General features: G+C 40.5%; 3 protein-coding genes across 4 annotated transcripts; 1 reads left to right on the top strand and 2 right to left on the bottom strand.

Annotated features, from left to right (window-relative positions):
- Positions 1 to 503: 503 nt before the first annotated feature.
- Positions 504 to 8,278, bottom strand: LOC133140078 (protein-glutamine gamma-glutamyltransferase 4-like). The gene is made up of 14 exons (XM_061259637.1): positions 8,224 to 8,278; positions 7,675 to 7,848; positions 7,268 to 7,374; positions 7,052 to 7,184; positions 6,639 to 6,757; positions 6,024 to 6,131; positions 5,677 to 5,851; positions 5,067 to 5,205; positions 4,271 to 4,374; positions 3,613 to 3,855; positions 3,113 to 3,385; positions 2,784 to 2,953; positions 1,438 to 1,574; positions 504 to 1,045 (listed from the first exon to the last, which is right to left on the bottom strand). The coding sequence occupies exons 1-14, from the start codon at positions 8,234 to 8,236 to the stop codon at positions 907 to 909; spliced, it is 2,034 nt and encodes a 677-aa protein (XP_061115621.1). The 5' UTR covers positions 8,237 to 8,278; the 3' UTR covers positions 504 to 906.
- A 2,129-nt stretch (positions 8,279 to 10,407) lies between these two features.
- LOC133108880 (transmembrane protein 42-like) lies at positions 10,408 to 18,007 on the bottom strand. 2 transcript variants are annotated; one of them, XM_061218517.1, is made up of 3 exons: positions 17,820 to 18,007; positions 14,345 to 14,491; positions 10,408 to 13,709 (listed from the first exon to the last, which is right to left on the bottom strand). In XM_061218517.1, the coding sequence occupies exons 1-3, from the start codon at positions 17,838 to 17,840 to the stop codon at positions 13,566 to 13,568; spliced, it is 312 nt and encodes a 103-aa protein (XP_061074501.1). In that variant the 5' UTR covers positions 17,841 to 18,007; the 3' UTR covers positions 10,408 to 13,565. The 2 variants fall into 2 exon arrangements, with proteins under 2 accessions (XP_061074501.1, XP_061074500.1); XM_061218516.1 differs by lacking the exon at positions 17,820 to 18,007 and adding an exon at positions 15,453 to 15,762.
- kiaa1143 (KIAA1143 ortholog) lies at positions 17,285 to 19,823 on the top strand. The gene is made up of 3 exons (XM_061218519.1): positions 17,285 to 17,509; positions 17,936 to 18,080; positions 18,417 to 19,823. Exons 1-3 carry the CDS (start codon positions 17,402 to 17,404, stop codon positions 18,626 to 18,628), a joined length of 465 nt encoding a protein of 154 aa, XP_061074503.1. The 5' UTR covers positions 17,285 to 17,401; the 3' UTR covers positions 18,629 to 19,823.
- The last annotated feature ends 470 nt before the right edge of the window (positions 19,824 to 20,293 follow it).

The following is a 20,293-nucleotide window of genomic DNA, read 5'->3' as shown; positions in this document are numbered from 1 at the left end:
CTGCTTCTTTTTACCCTATAATCCACCAGTTGAGCTGTGCACTCTGAGAACAGCCGCAGGCTGACCGTAGCTGCACAGTTGATGAAAGAAGTCGCTGTTTTGGAACCAGAACGGAAAACAGGTGTGAACGTGCAGCTCGACCACCAGGTGCTCATAGTGAGGGAACCTATCCGTGAAGTCATTGAATTGGGTGTTGGGCCACCATGTGCCACCAGAGCATCTTATATCCACTGCGGCACTTGCATTATATGCTGGTCTAGACATTAAATAATCATGGTATTTTTTTTTTTCAGGAGAGCAGATAGTCCACTTTACTTTCATATGTCTTGATTTAGTCTGACTGGGAATAAGCAGATAGGGAAACAGGGAGTTGTATATGGCTCGAGTAAGCCACCCTATGCTTTGTCCTGTTATTGTCAGAGCTAGGTTTCAAACCGACACTGCGCTGCTCTTTATTCACTTTGTATGATATTCTCAATGATGAAAATGAAGCATTTACCACCTTCTTTAAAACAAAGTATTTTATTCAATATGAAATTCATATGAAACAAATTAGATAGCCCCAATGGGTTATACATTCCCAGTGTCGTATCCTATTCACCATATCATTATATAATATTGTAAGTTGGTCTCGCCACCTTTACCCAAAATCTGCAAGGGTTTCTGCGAGGGGAAAACAGAAGCACCAGCAAATCCCCACACAACAGCAGTAAACAACACATCTGTTTACAATCTAGAATTGTAATTCTCATATCTTATATGGATATTTTCCCTTTATTGAATACATTCGTTTTTCTCATTAGTGAGTAAACTACACTCACAGCAGACCACACCTTGTTATTTAGACACTGCTATCCCCGCCATCAGACCATTCCATCCTCTCAAACCAAGCCTGTCTGTCATTTTTCACTCCACATTAACAAACCCCTCAGCTATGATACCACTGATTTTGTCAGAGATGATCTTGGCAATAATCTTCCGCCTTCCAGTTCGGTACGGGGTACAAAGTATCTCTGACCGGAAGATCTTGCCATTTGGAATATTCCTGCAACAGAACAAAGATTCTGCATGACTTCCAGATTAATGGGGTAAAGATCTGTATTGTTTTTATATTAACTGGGAAACATTCCTGCTTGGCAGATTAAGAGCCATGTCAAGCATTGTTGGGATTAAGCCTTTTAGCTGCACACTACAGACTCACAAGGGACACATAACACGGTTATAGGTGTTCATTGTCCTCAGATGGCAGTCCAAGACTTCATCCCCCTATCTTTTCATAAAAAGGCAAATATCATCCAAATTCTCCCTGTAAAAGCCAACTCTAACTAACTGCTCTCAGGTTCTAGCTGCCTTACCTGTGGTTAAGTTTGCCAGTGTGTAGAAGGGTGGCAGTTTTTCTATATATACCCTCAATATGGCCATATCATCCAGGCTTACCCTTCGTTGAAGGTTGCCAATTTGAAGAGCCCCAAGCCCTCAACCAGGAGTTTGCAGTTATCCATGGCAACACCCGTAGTATTCTTAAAGGTGAAAGTTCCACGGAATTGTTGACCTATCTTGGCAGTAGCTGGCAGCTGTTGAAGAACAATAACAGATGGGCATATTACAAACACACTCACACACACTCTAATGGTAACCTAATCTTTAACATTTTGACCTAAGGTCTTAGATATGCATTACAAACACATACAGAGCAGTGTGATGGCAGCAGCATCAGACAGTAGGACCACATGGGTGTAAGATATTGCTGTTCGACCTTCGATTGCTACAAAACATCCAGCTAGAAATTTGGGTACACTGTGAGCTGTAGAAAAGGATATGGAGTCATTCCATGTGAAAACAGCCAATTTTAGTAAAACCTCCCATCTCATAGTCTCAAAGTTCAAGTTTTTTCTGTGAATTCTGCTTAGGTTCTGAGTTATGCCTGTTTACAAAACATAAATAATAGCAAAAAATACACTTGCAAATTAACATTTCAACATTAAGTTATATTTTCAAGAAAAGGGCATTGTTTACACTGGTTTAACTTGTTTCAACAGTAGTCTGAATACAAAGATTTTCAAGCTGTCTTTTAAGACAGAAAACATATTAGCAGCAAAATGAGCTTTACACCTAGAGACAGCCCTATGATTGCTTTATAAAATGTATAACTTGCAGCGTGCTGCTACTTAACCCACATGGCCATCCAGGCAGGTCAAGTTGTTGTGTCTGTGGCTGGTACTAAATTCAGCGAAGGTCACAAATGTACCATCTACAAGTCTATAAATCCTGTTGTTTGTACAGCATCATGTATACAATTGTTCAAAACACTCCAAGCACTTCCTATAATAATTTAAACACAAATTCTGGCACTATAAATATGCAAAAAAAAACACTCATAAAAGCATATTTTGTGTATGCCTGTTTAGAGTTGAATCTGAGGACATAAGGCGGGAGCCATTGGTTCACTTGGTGTGGAATGATCTATTTTGAATAGACGTTTATGACTAAAGCCTTTTCTTGTCAGGCCTGTTTTGTGAATAACACACAATGTCAGTGTGTATCACACCTAATTGTCACAGGAGAGCAGATGTGACCACACAGCAATTTGAATTTAGGGCAGACATTTTCCTGCAACCAAATAAGTTTCTTCTATGTGGGGGGACTGCTATGGATGGCTTTTCCTTTCCTCTGCTTCTCACACAGCAACACCTCCACCACTACACACTAAAAATATTTAAACAGAGTTTGCAAAAAAAGGCAACAAAGAACTGGACATTTCTCACACCCCATCCCAAGCTTACATCCACTGTAATTGGAGGGTACTCAAAGCCGATGACGGTGTCTTCGGTGCATATAAAGTAGGGGTCACCACTCTCAGCCATAGCGGTGACTTGGAGAAGCAGGTTGTCATTCACCTCTGACAGTTGTGAGAGGTACTCTGTTGCCTCTATTGTCACTGGAATAGTAGTGCCTGTAATCAAACAAAAAATAAGTCTGAATTAAATATATCCCAATTATATTAAAGAGTGTTCTAGCTCTTAGAAGGAACATTTAATGGGTTGGAATTTCCTTAAAAATGGTGGACCTAGATCTAATACTGGGTTAATTTAAAAAGAGCCCACTGACTCACTTTTCTGTGCCTCAATGGTCACTTCCTTCTTCAGGGACATTACTGTGGCCATGGGCTTGCCACTGTAAGTCTGGAGCTGGGCAGCAGCTGTGAGGTTGACAGTGATTGGGCTTGGCATCAGGCTGGTCAGACAGATGGAGAAGCTGATTGGGGAGCCCAGGTAGGCGGGGAGAGAAGACTTCAGCTCCAGCTGCAGGTTGTTAGATTCCTCAGGACCGGCTGCAGAGCAAATGGCGGAGGCCTTTGCCAAAGCCTTCCTTTCCTCTGCACTACCTGTACACCGGAGAAAACACTTACTATGACGAGTGACAGAGGGCATCACACCATGTTTGTGAGATGTACTGGAGCACACACTGCTCTCAGCCAACAGATGGAACACTTCATTTGAATGGGACTCAGAGCATACGTACAGTACTGTGATGAGTATTCATAATGGCATAATTCCTGTTGTGGCATAAATGCTGTGAGACCAGTAACTACTCTGTGTGATGACGCCTCACCTTCAGGGAACTTGTACAGCAGAGTGATGTCCTCTCTGTGGTCCTGCCCCACTGCCTTGGTGCTGATTTTCCGCCCCACGTAGTGACACTGCTTCCTCACCATGGTAACCTTCCCAGGGCCCTCCACTCTCCACACCACACGGTCTGCATTCACCTCAGCGAACAGGAAGGTGGTGTCGTGGGCCAGGTTAACATCGCCCTGCTTTATGGCGTTGAGAGAACATGGGCCACACTGGTAGAGTCCTGCACAGAGAGGTAGAGGGTTTGATATTACACGGATCCCCTACGCACTGCAATTACCGTTTTTGTTTCCAAGCAAATGTAGAATTGTTGTGATCTAGCGGGGTATTAAGGGAAGGAGATACAAAAAAATAGGGTCTCTAGTATACATACATTCATGTAAAAAAGGCAATGAGGGGGAAATTAGGCAAAGATACATTTGGACTTTAGTGGTGGTTTGTGTGTGAGAGTGAGTGTGTGTGCAAGAGAGAGAGAGAGACAGAGAGCAAGAGATGAACGTGCAGTACTTGCTTAGTAGTCAGTAGTAGTGGGTGCACAAGTGTATACGTGTACATGCGTGTGTGTGTGTGTGTGTGTGTGTGTGGATGCATGTACAAGTACGTGTGCATCTCTGTGTTTCTGAGTGTGTGAGCGTTACCTCCACTCTCCTCCTGAGGAGTGGCATCCAGGGCCTGCCAGCCATCATAGCCCTCTGGCAGATCTGGTCGTTTCATCCACACATCGTTCCACACATGGAAGTTCCTGCAGGAATCGCAGGGTCAGTCCTTCAGTCAAGTCAAACCCATGCCGTAAAACATCCACCAAGCATCACTAAAGTCTGCTTCATCTGGCCCACAGAAGTCATAACCTTTACTAATAAAAAATCAGACATTTCCCAGTCTATGTTAGGGTGCACTGAACCATTCACAAATCCATTGTCAAAATTCAGAATTGACCTTGGGTATGATTGATAAACTGGTCATAAGAATGTCTCCAGTGTTTTAAAGGAGAGCTGTGGTTTACCAATGGAAAAATCCAACCCAACTTAAGATAATTTAGATCTCAAACTCTTATTACACCCACTACACTTCTTAGCCATCAGAGAATAAAAGCATTAAAAGACCATGCGTGAATCAATATCACAGTGGAAATGCTAACAGAATGCACAATCTATAGAGCCTAACTACCGACATGGTGTTCCCAGTGATCATATGGTGAGTGAGTTTGAGACATGAGCTTGAGATGACAACAAGAATCAAAGGCAAGTACATATGATCAGCCAGTTTGATAACCCCTCATTTACTTTGTACACTGCACTACATTTTATACCAGTTTTTTGTTGAATGTAATACCTATTATTATCATATCTCCTATTCGCAATCTAGACAACAGCGGGGGAAAGAAGTGAAGAGCATTTCTCAGTTCCAGCAATCTCATTAATGATTCATTCTAACCAGATAGAGTCAGAAGTCATGTTGTCCAGATGCTCTCCTTGCTTGTTGATGTAGATGTCTATGGTCAGGTTCCCCTCTGTGTCATGGGCGGAGTTATAGTTGGTCACACTTCTGGCTGGAATCCCCAGACAGCGCATCACTGAGAAGAGATTGGTGCGGTCAGAGAACCTCTACATGTATAATAGTAGAACATTTATTCTCACAACCAAAAAAATTAAATAATTCTGACAAAACGTCAAATTTGCCATTTCCACTCACACACCAAATTTGCCATTTCTAAAAAATATAGTTAAGCAATTTTTGTCAAAATCCACTCTTCGGTGAAAAATATTTATAGAATGTCCCAAATTATTCCCAAAACATGTAAAACATTGCCTGGTTGATGCTAATATGGGGGTTCTCACAATACTGTACTTAAATTTAACACAGTGGGTTAAAAATGCAAAAGCATGTTGGTAACTACACAAGAAACAGAAAGTTGTAGGGTTGACTCATGGCTATAGTACTGTTGCTGTACCCACAAACAAACATACAGTGACAGAGAGTGCAACTTAAGCTTTAATGTGCTGAGCTACCCTGCCCCCCACAATCCTCTACACAGAGACTGTACCTGTAGTGAGGACTCCAGAGAACACCCAGCACTGGCCGTATTTGACCGGGTGGTGGCTCTGCCCAAACTGCAGCAGGATTGACAGGCTGCCCGTCCATGTCATTGGGGATGTCCCCTGGGAGTACTTCCCTGACCAGTTTCCCACCACGATCCCACTGTCATCATTACAGTTCACCTACAAGTACAACAGGTTAAGGGAAGAAAACTAGGATTATTTACAATATTATTATTACTATTATTGCCGTTATACATTGTTACTATTTTTCCTTTTGGCTTTAATTCCACTGTTTGGTTTCATTTTGGTTGAACTGGACTGACACTGTGCAGGTATTTTGGGCAGAGTTTACCAGCGCAGACATGGCCCTGGACAGCTTCACTGGGTCCCTCCTGGCAGTTTGGCCCAGCCTTCTCTTATCCAGAAGATCCATGCAGAGCTCCAGCACCCCCTCCTCAAACTGCACAGAACAGGGCACACGGTTTGGAATTAAACCCACAACTGCCACAAATATTCTATCATAAGGGTGAATGATCCCTTTTATTGAGCATACACTATACAGGCGTGGTCATACACGGGTATAGACAAGCACATACTGGTCATATGTCATTTTCAAATAATTTGATATTAAAATGTCCTATGATGGACAAGATTAAGAAGTATTATTGAATAATAGAGCCTTGCATTTTCTTAAGGAAACTTCAGTTCGGTTCAGTAGTGACATATCAATATGAAATAATATAATTTATTATTTACATTCATCAGTACTGAACAGAAATGAAATTATTATTATTATTATTATTGACTCATTTTTGATAACAAGCATCAGTGCCAACTGTAGTCAATTTGAGTATTGTGTATAATGTATCTACGGATTCATAGGAATGTGTGTGTCTATGTTTACCAACTGAAGGTTGTCTATTTGTATATATATGACAGTGTGAATCGAAAGTAGAAATTGTAATACCTGACCAAAGTTCCACGGTCTTGCTGTGATGGCATTGTTTTGGCCAACATAGATGTAGCCCGCATCATTGAGCACATACTCGCCACGGGCCTTTTCATCAGGGAGGTACACATCGTCACCTTGGGTGGGTGGCATGCGACAGATTCAGATTAATACATGCCAAACACAGCCAAGGAATATATGGCATAGTCAAACACACAATCTCTGTTATGGCATACAGTATTCACATGTGCACATACACTTTCTTTCTCTTTCTCTCACTCATACACCACACACACACACATTTATGTTGCCACTATATAGCAAAAAATCACAGGGTATACATTGAGCCAGGAGGAATGGTGAAAATGAATATTGACTGTAATTGTAAAATAAATCAATCTTCAATATTGACTGAAATTTCACAAATGTACCTTCACACCAGGGGTTGAAGAGCATGTAGAAGTGATTGGGCTCAGGTTGGTAGGTGTACTCATCACCAATCTTCACAATGAGGGAGTACTTTCCCACAACAGCATTAGGTGGAGTCCTCAGATCAACCTCGCACTGTATTTAAGGCAACACACAGCGTGACACATCACAATCACACATTCATGTTTCAGTCAGGCTCGCTCTAACCGCGCACGTACCTGCTTGTGGGAAACGTGAATGATGGTGCCTCCCCAACGCCCTGCTTCTGAGTTGCGCCGTAATGGGATCAGCACGAGCGTATCTTTAGCCTGCTGGGGGCGATTACCTGGGAGGAAAGGGAACAGGACACGCCTCAGTGTGTCATATTCAAAATTTCTGAATCTGCCCCACTAGGTCTGCTCTTTCGGTTGTAAATGCTGAAACCCAGCAGTAACAATGTAATAACAGAGCAATGCGTTTTCACGCTGAAAGGTTTGGTAACTCCTGCTAGAGGGGTTAATAGGATCAGGCCCTACAATGACAGGATGGCCAGGGGGCTGGAGTAATTCAATGGGTAAATCTATACTGTGAAGCAGTACTCTTGAGCCTGGCTCGTGGCTGATGCTGTACGGACAGCACTGCTCACCCACGCTGAGCTGAATCACCAGCTGGTCCTGGGGGCTGAGCTCTCTGCTGAGCTGCAGGCAGATCTTAAAGCTCTGCCCCCTCCGTACGGTCAGGGCTGAGGTCAGGAAGTCCGATGTGTGGTGCGAACTGCCATTGAGCTCCTTCAGGAAGTCAAGAGCACTGACTCTCAGGGCTTTACACACACACACAAACACACACGCACACACAAACACATGCACACAGAAACATGCATGTACACATAAGCACACGCATACAGAAACATGCACACACACATGCACACACAGAAACATGCACAAATGCATGTACACACCCACATGCAGACACACACACACATTATTGTTAACACAACAAGCTATCGAATAAAATGGGCATAAACAATGGACCTATCATACTTCTATTCATAAACTGTTTTTCATAATATAGTTTTATTGTAATAATAATATGAAATCGCTCAATTCACAAGAAAAGTAAATTCACACACAAAGCATATTCCATGTTCCATTAAAATAATTATTTTCCAAATAAATTGTCACAAATGAAAACTTACCGGATTCAGACATTTTTCCTTGTGTAAGACTCGGTCTAGATGAGATGATGTACCTATCAGCAATGACGCCTTGCACTGGTGGAGGCTTTTATAGCTCATAAGCTGGAGAGAGGCCAATGTAAATAAATACTGTAGGCCAAAAACTGCACGGACCCAAAAAACTGTGTGCAAATACATATATGACGCAAACACAAATTATGAGTGATAGAATTGCCTTGCCCTAACCTGCTTTAGTGGCTATTTGAAAGCCTCTAATAAACAACTAACTTTCTTTTCTGTATACCCAGTGGGTGTATAACAAACCATCTTATCTGTTACCCTGACATGCTGTGATTGGAGTTGATTTGACCTGGGAAAATCAACAGATCCACCTCCTGAGAAAGTAATCCTTACTGCTGTGCACTTGTAAAGCTATGCGCTGCAGGGTGCTGAACACTGAACTATTGATTCTCAGGGCGTGGCATTAAACCCAAAACACGTGCCTCTGGAGAGGACAACAGCATATCAGAAGTCCATCGCATGCATACAAGAAAAGGGATGGGTACTCTAATAATGAGGTCATTAAGCACCTGACAGACACACAAGCATGTCGAATGATGGATGTTTTCCGCCTACTGACCGCTTGTTCTCAGTGCACTGACGTTCCCCTTTGGCAGGGATTTACTCCTGACCAAATGGCGGTGTTAGCTGTGACCAGCAGCCCCACAGGATTCTGTATACATAGACATTACTCTGGGATGGAGCCATCTGGGAATTCTCTCCATCATCACAGAATAGACTCTCTACTCTCAACTTTCCAAGTTGATGGCTGATGAGGCAACAATTAACAGGCCTACATACTGTATATCATTAGAAGAAAAATAAATAAAAGGCAGTGTTAAAAAGTAACGATGAAAACTGATCAGGCTTGCAATTCATTATCTTCACAGTCAAGACCAGAGGTGTCAAACGCACTGCCTCACATTTTTCTGATTTCATTCCAGTGGCCTTGGAAACAAGGACTATTTAGCCAATCAATGAAATTAATGTGACACTATTTGCTAGCAGATATTGTGTCCTTCCAGGACTGGAGCTGACACTCTGGTCTAGACAGTGTCAGGCTAGGTCTGAAAAAGCCCCAGAGCGTCTTGCCTCTACTAGGGCCAGTTAGTCTAATATGTCATATTTCTGTGTTCTGCTGATTTAAAATTCTGTAATTAAACTTTAATACAGCTTTTGTTATCTACTATTAATTCCTCACAAATACTTGCTCAAGTGTCTTAAGTCACTTCATAACACACATTTTTTCACTTTATTTATTCAGGAGAGCCCTGTTCAGATTGTCATGTTTTTCAAGGGGGACCTGGCTAAATGTGCTTTGACAAAAGTAATCGTATAACATTGTACTATTCATACCTTTTGTTGCCTAAATATTTGTCACAGTATCTTGATCTATTTGGAGAAAACTTACAATTTACATGTACAAAGATAAACATACAAAAGGCTCTTGTTTCATCTTCAGATTATATTCTTTTGGGCAGTTTCATTTCCAGGTATATAATGTAACATTTTCCATCACCAAGGATGAGAACACAAACACCCAGCTTATTGAATAGTTCCATCTAGTTTAATTCATTTTGGACAACAAAATGATACAGATGACACCCAAGTGTTTTTTCAACATTCCTATATTATTACCCTTCCATAAACTGTTATTGCCACATGCAGAGGTTTACATCTCATGTTTCAAATATCGACACTAGGCCAATGATCTGATGATCCAGGAAGCTAAAAGTGCCACATAATACAGTGGACACTTTGTCAGCACAGCTGCGTCTGGATATAAAAACATAAGTGTGAATGAGCGTAGTGGTCAAGGTACATGACTGCAAGGTCGGTGGTTCGATCCCTGGTGTTGCCACAATAAGATCTGCACAGCTGTTGGGCCATTGAGCAAGGCCCTTAACCCTCCATTGCGACAGGGGAGGATTGTCTCCTGCTTCGTCTAAAATCAACTGTAAGTTGCTTTGGATAAAAGCGTCAGCCAAATTACATGTAATGTAAAAAACCTTTGAATAAAAATTCAAAATGATGATAGCAAATAAACTGATTTTTAAATTACAATTTGCAATAAAAGAATTTCTCAGTAAACGATGGAGGGAACACACCTATAACTGGCACACAGAAGAATGCTCCACTGTTCAGTTTGTTTGATTTGGATTCCTTTATTGGCATATGAAGAAAAGCACCTAATACATATATAATCAGCTTAGTAGGTAACTTCAGACACACCTATAAAACCCCACCCCACCCTTCTCAAATTTACAGAAACAACAGATTGTATGTGGCTCAGCTCCAGGTAGATAAAAAATCTGGAATCTGCTGCATTTTTCCCCAACATTGCACATAACATGTTCTTCTCAAAAACCAACACGTAAATGCACATATCTATAGTTGTACATGTCTAAGTGCCAATATTTAAAGGGGCTAGTTCAAACGTAACGAGGTGGTGATTTCAGTTCAAAGATGAGTAATGCTCTTATTCAGGCTCTGCTGTAATGGGACCCTTGTCATCATTGGTTTCCCGGGCCCAGCAGCAGCCCTGGCAGACAGGTGAAACAGTGCACAGAATAAAGGTCTTCATTGGAGATGGTAGGTGGATCTGAACCTCTGCACGCAGAAGCACTTTCAAGTGCCATGCTAAGTTCTGAGCAAACAGCCCATCACTCATTGTGTACCGATGACACTCCTGCTGCTGCTAATCCACATTCAAATTTTGGAAGACTAATATTGAACCTCATTTGACATTAAAAACACAGAAAATACACATACAGGGAGCCAATTATCTACCACATCACTATTTGAATAAATACGGGTTTATTCAGTTTCCTCTTTGTAGAAAATTCACAGGATATGGTACAGCTCATCTTCAAGCATGACTGGATGCACAAAGAGGAAACAACAGAGGTCTGTCCAACAGTAAGCTTGTTTGGGGATACGGTTCAGTTTTATCCTACAGGAAATTGGGTTGAGGATACAGTGCAGTCTCATCCAACAGGAAAGAGATTAGAAGATACAGTTCAGTCATCGAAAAGGAAAGTGATTTGAAGATACAGCTTAGTTTTATCCTACAGAAGTTGGTCTGATAATACAGAGCATTGTCTCTAGGTGCAGGATCATGGTCATTTAAACAAGGTCTCATATTAATGACCATAAACTTTTGTTTCAGAGGGGATCTCTTGTTTGACAACATGTCCTCAAAGAATTGAGGGGGAAACTATATTCTAGAAATATTTTCTGTAAGAGGATTTGCTGGAGGGAGGAGGGTTGTCTGCATAGAGCCAAGCTGAAAATCTGACTTTTGTGAACACACCTCAAGATATACAGTGAATGTCAAAGACCAGCAGTGTCCCAGAATGATCTACTGTGCAAGGTGGGTCTTAGCCCAAGCCCAAAAGGACAGGAATCACTGCCAATCAATGAAACAAAGGCTGTGTCTGGAGAGCTACACATGGATGGAAGGTACATTTCTTATTGCATGCATATATACGTATGTATCAAAAAGAATGCAATATGCAATCATCACATGAATTTTAACCCCATTGTACAATCATGTGTGCAGTTCAATCCCCACCCAACCCCTCACAGTGTTCTGGGATAGTTAGTGTAGGGTCCCCAGCATGCATGAGACATACAAGGGACTGATGATGTCACCTCTTCTCCCAGTCAGGTGACCTACCCCTGACCTCCTCAACCCAAAACTAAGAATTTGGTCCCTTTGAAACAGTCCACTGCAACCAAACCTTCTGCTTACTACCACAGGATGCTTCCCCTCATCATACTACAAAAACTACATTTAAGCATATTTTAATCCTTTTTTAAAAGTATTATTGTCAATATGTGCATTTGCAAGACTTAATGAAATTTGATTGATTGATATTGATACATTTCATGTGTAATTATTATAATATAGTCTTTGCAGAGATTCTGAGGTCCAGAACTCAGTGGGAGTGGAAATGTTAGAACAGATCACAAGAAAGAGCTGTATAAAATATGTTGTATCCCTTTCAGACGTTTGCAGTATTTAGCACATGTACGTGTATGTATGGTATTTTTTATTATTACCATACATACACGTACATATGCCAAAATATATTTTATATTTTGTTAAGATCTAGTTTAATAAAATAAAATGATTGAACATGCCAGCAATGTTTGTTGAACCTGGTCCATAGACAAGAAGTTGCAATGAGATGAGAAAAACAAAACAAAACAGACACAATATCAGTGGAATAATGTAATTTTTTGAAACTATATCTTTAATTATATGTTAACAAAATTTCAAAAATATTTGATATACAGTAGTTTATTAAAAGTAAATTATTCCACTGATATTGTGCCTGTGATGTTTGTTGACAGACAGGACGTTTAACATTACTCCATAGTGCAGTAACATGATAAATAGAAACCAAGCTGAAAACCAAACAGGGGTCAAAGAGCAGAGAGCAGTCTTGAATATGTGGCATCCAAGCACATACTGAGCATGTTAGCAACAAGTGTGCAACAAGTGTGCAACATTTCAGCACACTTCAGCACGCTGCCGCAGAGGGATGCAGGTCTAAATGCATCACCCTAATCCCCATCGCTTGACTTTGTTTTGAGCCTTTGAGTGTCACGGATGACAACTAGGGGGCTACGATCCATTACTAATGAATATTATGCACTTAGTGAATATCACAGTTATTCACTGCAGCTCTCCATTCTGTGAACGCAATCTCTTGCGGTTGTAAACAGAATGCTTTACATACACAGATGTGGGGCACTTTGGGCTGGATTCTCTGGCCCAGCTTAGCAGCAGTGCATGAGATGTCGCTGGTAATCTACATGTACATCACAGGAATGCTGGAATGAGAATGCTCTGTAAGAGAACTGCAGCAGACAGAAGACAGTGGACCTGCTACACAGGAAGCCCATCTTACTTCTCGCTTCTGTTGATCAACGATGCCACATTGGCAGGGTTAAAAAATAGATTTTTTACCATGATTCATTTTTTTTTTTTTTTACTCTTGAGTTACATGAGGAAAGGACCAAAAGTACAGCACTTCCATGGTGAATGATGTCATGTACAAGCATCAGGTTGTAACATTGCCAAAACGTCACGTAAAGCATCTGTTCCACTCTCACTCTTAAAATCTCAGGAGGAGGAAGTCTTCTGGGTACGGTGATATGTTTCAGGGACATTTTGGCCTTGTTGTGTCCTCGATGCTGTTGTGATATCAGTGTCACTGTGGAAACCCCTCTATCTGTAGGAGTGGTCAGTGTGCCGTGTAATCGGTTGCTGTGTTAGGCCACCTGGCGGGCCCTCACTCATCCTTCTTCGCTATGGTTGGCTGGGCATCACGTGGTGCTGATTTGTGCAGCACCAGGAGCCCAGAGAGGGTCAGAGAGATACCCACCCACCACAGCACAGCATGGGTCTCTCCGAATATGAGCTGCCCCAAGAATGCCTGCACCAAAAGCAAATGCAAATTAGTCCAACAACGCCTGTGCAGACAAGATATCAATCGGACCTGGTGTTAATGAAAGACGTTTAATTAGAGACTTAATTTTGAAACCTGTTGGGAGGTACACACAGGTAAATATCATCAATATTTTCTTATTACACTACACAGACATAAATTGTTTTACCATTTTGCAGTATATTGCAATGCTCTTGAACAGATGTAATTATCAGGATTTGATTACTCCACACATCTTTATGACATGCTAGAAACACTTATTTTGTGTGTGAGTGAACCTTTCCTTTAAGCACAAACGTATATACACACACAGACACACGCATGCATACACACACATATACTGTACTTTAATGCCTTGAGTTATTTAAACAGTACATATCTATATCTAGACCCTTCCTAATTAATAGGTATCATATATCATGCCTCAGGCACACTATCTTCACGTTAACTTGCACTGATGGTTATGTTACATAATTGCACTACTTTACTGGTCTGCAGCTGTGCGACAGTCATCTTATGTAAAGACCTAAGCACTCTATGATTCCAATTGTTTTATCTCAAGTGCATGCAAAAGAAAAGAGGCACTGCGGTGACGCACAAAGCCAGACCTGGAGGATACTTACTGAGGATATGAAGTTTGAGGCGGTGGTGGTCACAGTGGCTCTGGCAGAAGAGGAGGAGTACCTGAGTGCTTTGGCAAAGAAGGTCCACATCACAGCATTACAGGTAAACAGCATCCCTCCACAGAGCAGCCGCAGGGGAATGTGCAGCTGCAACACGGGGCAGAGAACTGTCACACACAGGTGCTCACTTGCACGCATACAAACACAGGTACCTACACCTGTATGCGCATACACACCTGCGTACCTGTTGACACACAAACGTACGCACCTGCGCATATACGACAAGAGGTAACTGCTGACATTGACGTCAGATATGCAGATGCGATTAGCGGGAAAGGTTAGCTTCAAACTGGAAAACAACGGTAATATGTTGCGCACAACAAAACCCGCGTTTTAATGCATTTTGGCATACATGACCGATGCAACGTCGCAAGATGAACTTGAAACCCGTTCTCGTTGACAGTTCGTGCCAATTCTCTGGTGCGGCGCTGTAGCCTTGAGCAAGATATTAACCTACATTAATTCAGTAAATATTCAGATTGTATGCCAATAATGTAAGCTTTGCAAATGCCTAAAACGAAATGTAATATTGCAACACAAATACAACTTCACCAACACAAGTATAAAAAATATAACATTAGATAAAGGATTTATCTGTCCAGTATTAATATCAAAACAACAGATACGTAGGTATACATGCTCACAAGGTTCTGAAGGTCATTTTGGTCGAAACATATTTCTAGCTATGGAAGCATGTGGCCAACAGGCCACTACGGCAACTGGCTACCTTATTAACCGTTCATTTGGTTTGAGTCAGTTACCCCCTAAAAAGCTTTACCAACGGCTCAAAATCTGACACTCCTTAAACGACGGCAGTGATGCCACACGGGGAAACACACTGTTCTTGCATCTGTAAATCTTTCCGCTGCAGCAGAACGCAGCGTGCTCTGGCGGTGACAGCCTTCGGCTGAAGTGCAGAATGTTCAAGTTGCGTTGCGTCACCATTTACTTAAGCAGCGACCAGAGAAAATGGACCTGCATTATTCACGGCAGCGCGAGTCTTTCACTGTTAATTATTCAAGTAGCCGAATCTTCAGGGATGCCTCACCCAGTCGCAAGCTGTAGTTTCGTCGGCTTGTCTAAATTTTCTCTCCTCTCCTCCCCATGTTTTCAGCCCCGTCTCACACACCCCTTTAAGGTAATCGGCTCCGAGAGACAGTTTTGCTGATGAAGATGCGACGGCACCGAGGAAACCCGCCAGGAGTGCATAGAAAACACCGGGGAACATCTTCTAAGTAGTACGAAGGCAAAACAATTAGCTAACTAATAAATCCAAATCCGTCACATCTCTGTGTTGTATGTGTGTAAGATGTACTTCCTACCTAAATCCCATTGCTATAGCCGCTTGGCACATACACCAATCAAAACGCACTGCGCCAGAGGTGGGACCTACGTAGTATAACAGGGTTAGGAGGAATTATGGGAAATGATGTTTCTTCCCTGTTGCGCTGACTATATATTTAAACTCGCCTTTTTTCTATATAAAAACGTTGATATAAAACAACATCAAAATGGGAAAATTGGAAGCCCTTTTGTTAGATAAAGAGGCGATACCTATGTAATACATGAAATGTATGTATTGTACGAGTGTTTCTCAATTTGTCTATATTTTGTAGCTTTACCATCCTTGATAATAACTTTTTCAAACATTAAACAATAAACATTATGAACAAAAAATCTTCCAGTTCATATGGAACAACAAACCAGATAAAATAAGAAGAAAATTCTTGTATAACTCCTATGAAAATGAACCAATAGTAAAGCTTAGAATTTCTCATTAAAAGCATCATGGGTGCAGAAAATATATTTGGGCATAAACTGGGTATCATCCAAGATATCAAGTTGCATCCAATTTTCCAAAGAAAAACATTACAGCCCCACCACTTCCTGTCTAATATGTTACCATTCTTTTAGGAAGCAGTTAAGGCCTGGTTCAAATTCACTCACCAGACAAAATCCTAAACCAAATTCTAAGGTTGAATTCCAAAATAATACGTATGACAATTACACACTTGCTATATTTGTCTATATAAATAAATCTGAGAGAAATATCCTAATTTGTTATGAAGGTGATATGAAGGAGACTGCACAGAAATTAAATGAGCGAGCTAATAAAAAATGACCTATGTGAAATGTCCCTGAGGAAAGATCTGTCCTTCAGGCAGTCTATTTCTATTCTCTCTCTCTCTCTCTCTCTCTCTCTCTCTCTCTCTCTCTCTCTCTCTCTCTCTCTCATACACACTGTTTTGTGTATTGTATAAATTACAGAATTATGTGGTAAGTAGATATGCATAATTTGTGACATTTGTAACATCCCATTGCAGTTTGCAATCTGTGAAACTGGCATAGGTGGCACACACATCACAGACACTCAGTAAACTAAAACACGTAATTGAGTCTACATGGAAAATGAAATGAAATTCAAAAGACTGGGCTTTCTTGTCACTGGCATGGTCTTCCAGAAAATATTTTGTGAATATGTTAGCATTGGTGAGCTTTTGATAACCCCTTTGTATTCCTTAGAATAACTTCCAAAAACGTGTAAAGAAAAATGTTTTTTTAATTCATAGGTATACACTATTGAACTTTACATGGACATTTTGACATAATTTAATTTAGGATAGATGGATAAATGAATACCAAAATGAATGAATAAATACATAAATAAAGACGAAAAATATGACGTATGTGACGTATAGGGGGTTCAATTTTGTAGTCTGTACCAGAGTCTTTTTGCATTTAAAAAAATATTTTGATATAGTTCAGAGATGTCTAAAATTATCGAGATGTAAAAAAATAAAATAAAAATTATTGTTACGTTCATTGCATTTAAAGGAGAAAGAAAATGAAAATTCACACCCTGCACTTTCATTGGTTAAATTATTGGCGCACAAGGATGACGTTTCACTTTTAGCCAAAGCTGATTAAGATTACATTTCGTAAATTCAAATTTCACTGATGGTTTCAGTATTTTTATGACTAGACAAAAGCCATACAATGAGCAAAAAGAGCAATATTTCATGGATAAAGCCAGCAGAACCTTCCTTTCTACGTAAATTTAAGAATGATGTTGGATTCATAGAAGGGCCGACAGTCGATACCAAGGTACGTGTTAGCTAATTGACTAGCTAATGTTAATAAACGTTTGTTAGCTAGACATCACAAAATAAATCAACGTTAATTAGCTTGCTACCTAAATACCAATACCAACCCAAAAATTTCGCCCTTTTGGTTCATATTGGTTGGCAATCCAACCATTAGCTACATTACTGCTACTTCGTAATTCGTTCAAATGAAATCGCTTAACGATAGCTAGCTTCCGATAGTCTAGCCATAAACTGCAAGCTAACGTACACATGTCTACGTTAACTATAATGTGAAGTAACGTTTATCCCTTACTGTTCTCTTTAGTTACCTGCAGTAGTTTTCGTGTCATATTGGCACAGTTCAACACAGTAAGTTAACTAACTTAGCGAAATCATTTGTACATGTACGTTAGCTCGCTAAGTATACTGTATGTTTACATCCTAGAGAGAAGAATTGCCAAAGTTCGACGGCGATAGCGACGACAGTGACCGTGAGGATGAGAAGCCGCAAGTGGTTGTTCTGAAGAAGGGCCACTTAACTGCCGAGGAGGTCCAAAAGATAAAAGATGAAAATAAAGATTCGAAATCAGGCAAGTCTCCTTTTCCCGTCATGTGCTGAAATTGGCTTTCACCTCTGGATTTTCTTTGTACATAGACACGCTATTAATGTTTCTGAATTATATGTTTTTTCATGTTTTAGAGTGATTGTCTCAAAACACATTATGCCACAAATAGCTATCTATGCTATAAAGAATAGAATGCATAGCAAATATCTGGCATAATGTGGCTTAAGACGGTAAATAAACTCTGTAAACGTGAACAATTAACAGCTTGTTAAAATTCTGGTATTTCAATTGTAGTTGGAACAAAGACCAGTATACAGGGGGCCCATGGACCTGGTCTAAACTCATTTACTTGACTTGCAGAAGAGAAGCCACCTGCAGATGGCAAAATAATTTTCAAGAAGCCTGAAAAGCGCTCATCAGAGAAGTTCCAGGGCATCACGGCCAGCTCCAGCAAGAAAAGGAAGCAGCAGGAGGAGAAGGAGAGTCACAAGGAGAAAGAGGAGAATGAAGGGAAGAAGGTGAAAAACAGCAGTCTTCTGTCCTTTGGTGATGATGAGGAAGATGAGGACTAACCTCAGAGGGGTACCAGGGAAGGGAGGTATTGGTGACAGGTCACTGCACTGATGCTGTTGAGCACTTCACTGGGAGGGAAGGCTGGGGTTTTGGGAGTTGGGGTGCACGTTATTGAAGGGGGAAAAAACGGCTCAATGTTGAAAGTGATGTGGAAGGTTTCCACATTTTACTCGTAAAGAGGCTAAATGAATTGGTCTGTTTTCTGCCTAAACTGTTCATTAGAAAAAGTGACTTTTAAAAACTGAGGCAAGGAATCCAGGAATCCCTCTCAGTGAAGTCTTTAAACCTGTACACCTCTCTGCCCTTTGCGGTCAGCTTTGGCCCGCTTCTCTGCCTGGTGATGAGCCAGGCCATAGAGGATCACCACGGTAAATGCAATAGCACAAAGACAAAAAACCTTTTCTTTAAATTGATTGGTATCATTAGCCCAGAAAGGCCAATGGGTTTGGAAATAATGATTTGTGCAGAAAGTTGACTTGAAACTTGAAACGTTCTTATGGAGGACGTTTTCCTACTCATTTTATTTCCTTTCCTGTTTATACATTTAATTATCAAACATCAGTATTATACAAGGAACACTGGATAATTTGGACTTAACACATTCTGTTTACAGATGTTATTAATTAGTGCTGGTACTGCACATTATTCAAAATAATAATTAATGTGACCAACTGTGCATGTTTCATATGCCAAACAATTTTTGTAAGAATTATTCGGTTGGAACTTGAAGAAGGACAGTAACCCAAGCAGGCCCATTTTTAGTTTTCCATTTTCAACCCAGTTAGGTCAGGTGCTCTTTAAGGTATACAAAACCTTAATTAATGGAATGGTAATAAAGTGAATTAAACTACACAGATCAGCGTTCATGCTGTTGGATGATCACTCCATTGTCAATCACAAAATGAAGCATGCATATACTGTACCCCATGCCTTTTATGATTGTTTATGATTGCATTTTACTTTTCTATGCCCTGCTCATTGTATGTACATACATGATAGCTTCTACAAAGGAGCCAGTGCTGAAATGTTTATGTGTTTTAAACTATGCCCTCCGCCTTTATAGTTTTTAATCCAAAGGATGTGGGCAATATTGTGTGTGTACTATGTTGTGTAATGACTAGTGTGCCATTGTAATGAATAAACTACAATTTGATTTTTCCTTTAAAAAAAATAAATAAAAAGATTCATTTTGAAGTCTGAGTGATAAATGAAAGGTTCTGGTATTAAGAGAATGGGCAGGCTTTCAGACTTGTATGTAGGTGATGTGTGCTCCAATGAATCTTTTCACTGGTATCATGGATTTACTTCCATCACATAATCTTGGTGGCTTGTGTTTATGGAGGACTAATTGCAATCAACAGCCACAGTAACCATACCGGTATTTCAGTTAGATTAAGTTTGCATTATTTCTTGAATTTGTTGATTAGCAGAATTTCTGGAGCAGAAGAGCCATTTGCTGTATTAATTGTGGTTATGGTTGGACCAACCAACATGAAATTAGATTTTTTTAATTAAAATGAATTTTTATTAAAAAATCAGTCATTTAGAAAATGTATGTGTGCATTGTAACATTCCTAATACTTCAATGAAGTGATCTTTGGAGACAACTTTACAGATAACCACTTAGAAGAAGCTCTGCAGTGAAAGAAAAAAACATTGCCAAC

Source organism: Conger conger, chromosome 1 (genome assembly GCF_963514075.1).
Source record: "Conger conger chromosome 1, fConCon1.1, whole genome shotgun sequence".
NCBI lineage: Eukaryota > Metazoa > Chordata > Actinopteri > Anguilliformes > Congridae > Conger > Conger conger.
Note: the sequence above shows the minus strand (reverse complement) of the source record. Positions and strands in the feature narration are given on the sequence as shown.

What these genes read in the sequence shown, in the direction of transcription:
- LOC133140078 (XM_061259637.1), bottom strand. An exon ending in ATGACTTCTGACTCTATCTG is followed by an intron (nt 4,375 to 5,066) that starts GTTAGAATGAAT and finishes CGATTCCTGCAG; the next exon opens with GAACTTCCATGTGTGGAACG. An exon ending in TCCTCAGGAGGAGAGTGGAG is followed by an intron (nt 3,856 to 4,270) that starts GTAACGCTCACA and finishes CTCTCTGTGCAG; the next exon opens with GACTCTACCAGTGTGGCCCA.
- LOC133108880 (XM_061218516.1), bottom strand. Translation starts at nt 15,632, where the DNA reads ATGTTCCCCGGTGTTTTCTATGCACTCCTGGCGGGTTTCCTCGGTGCC. An exon ending in AAACTACAGCTTGCGACTGG is followed by an intron (nt 14,492 to 15,452) that starts GTGAGGCATCCC and finishes CCCGTGTTGCAG; the next exon opens with CTGCACATTCCCCTGCGGCT. An exon ending in CCTCAAACTTCATATCCTCA is followed by an intron (nt 13,710 to 14,344) that starts GTAAGTATCCTC and finishes CTTTTGGTGCAG; the next exon opens with GCATTCTTGGGGCAGCTCAT.
- kiaa1143 (XM_061218519.1), top strand. Translation starts at nt 17,402, where the DNA reads ATGAGCAAAAAGAGCAATATTTCATGGATAAAGCCAGCAGAACCTTCC. An exon ending in GGCCGACAGTCGATACCAAG is followed by an intron (nt 17,510 to 17,935) that starts GTACGTGTTAGC and finishes TTTACATCCTAG; the next exon opens with AGAGAAGAATTGCCAAAGTT. An exon ending in AAATAAAGATTCGAAATCAG is followed by an intron (nt 18,081 to 18,416) that starts GCAAGTCTCCTT and finishes CTTGACTTGCAG; the next exon opens with AAGAGAAGCCACCTGCAGAT.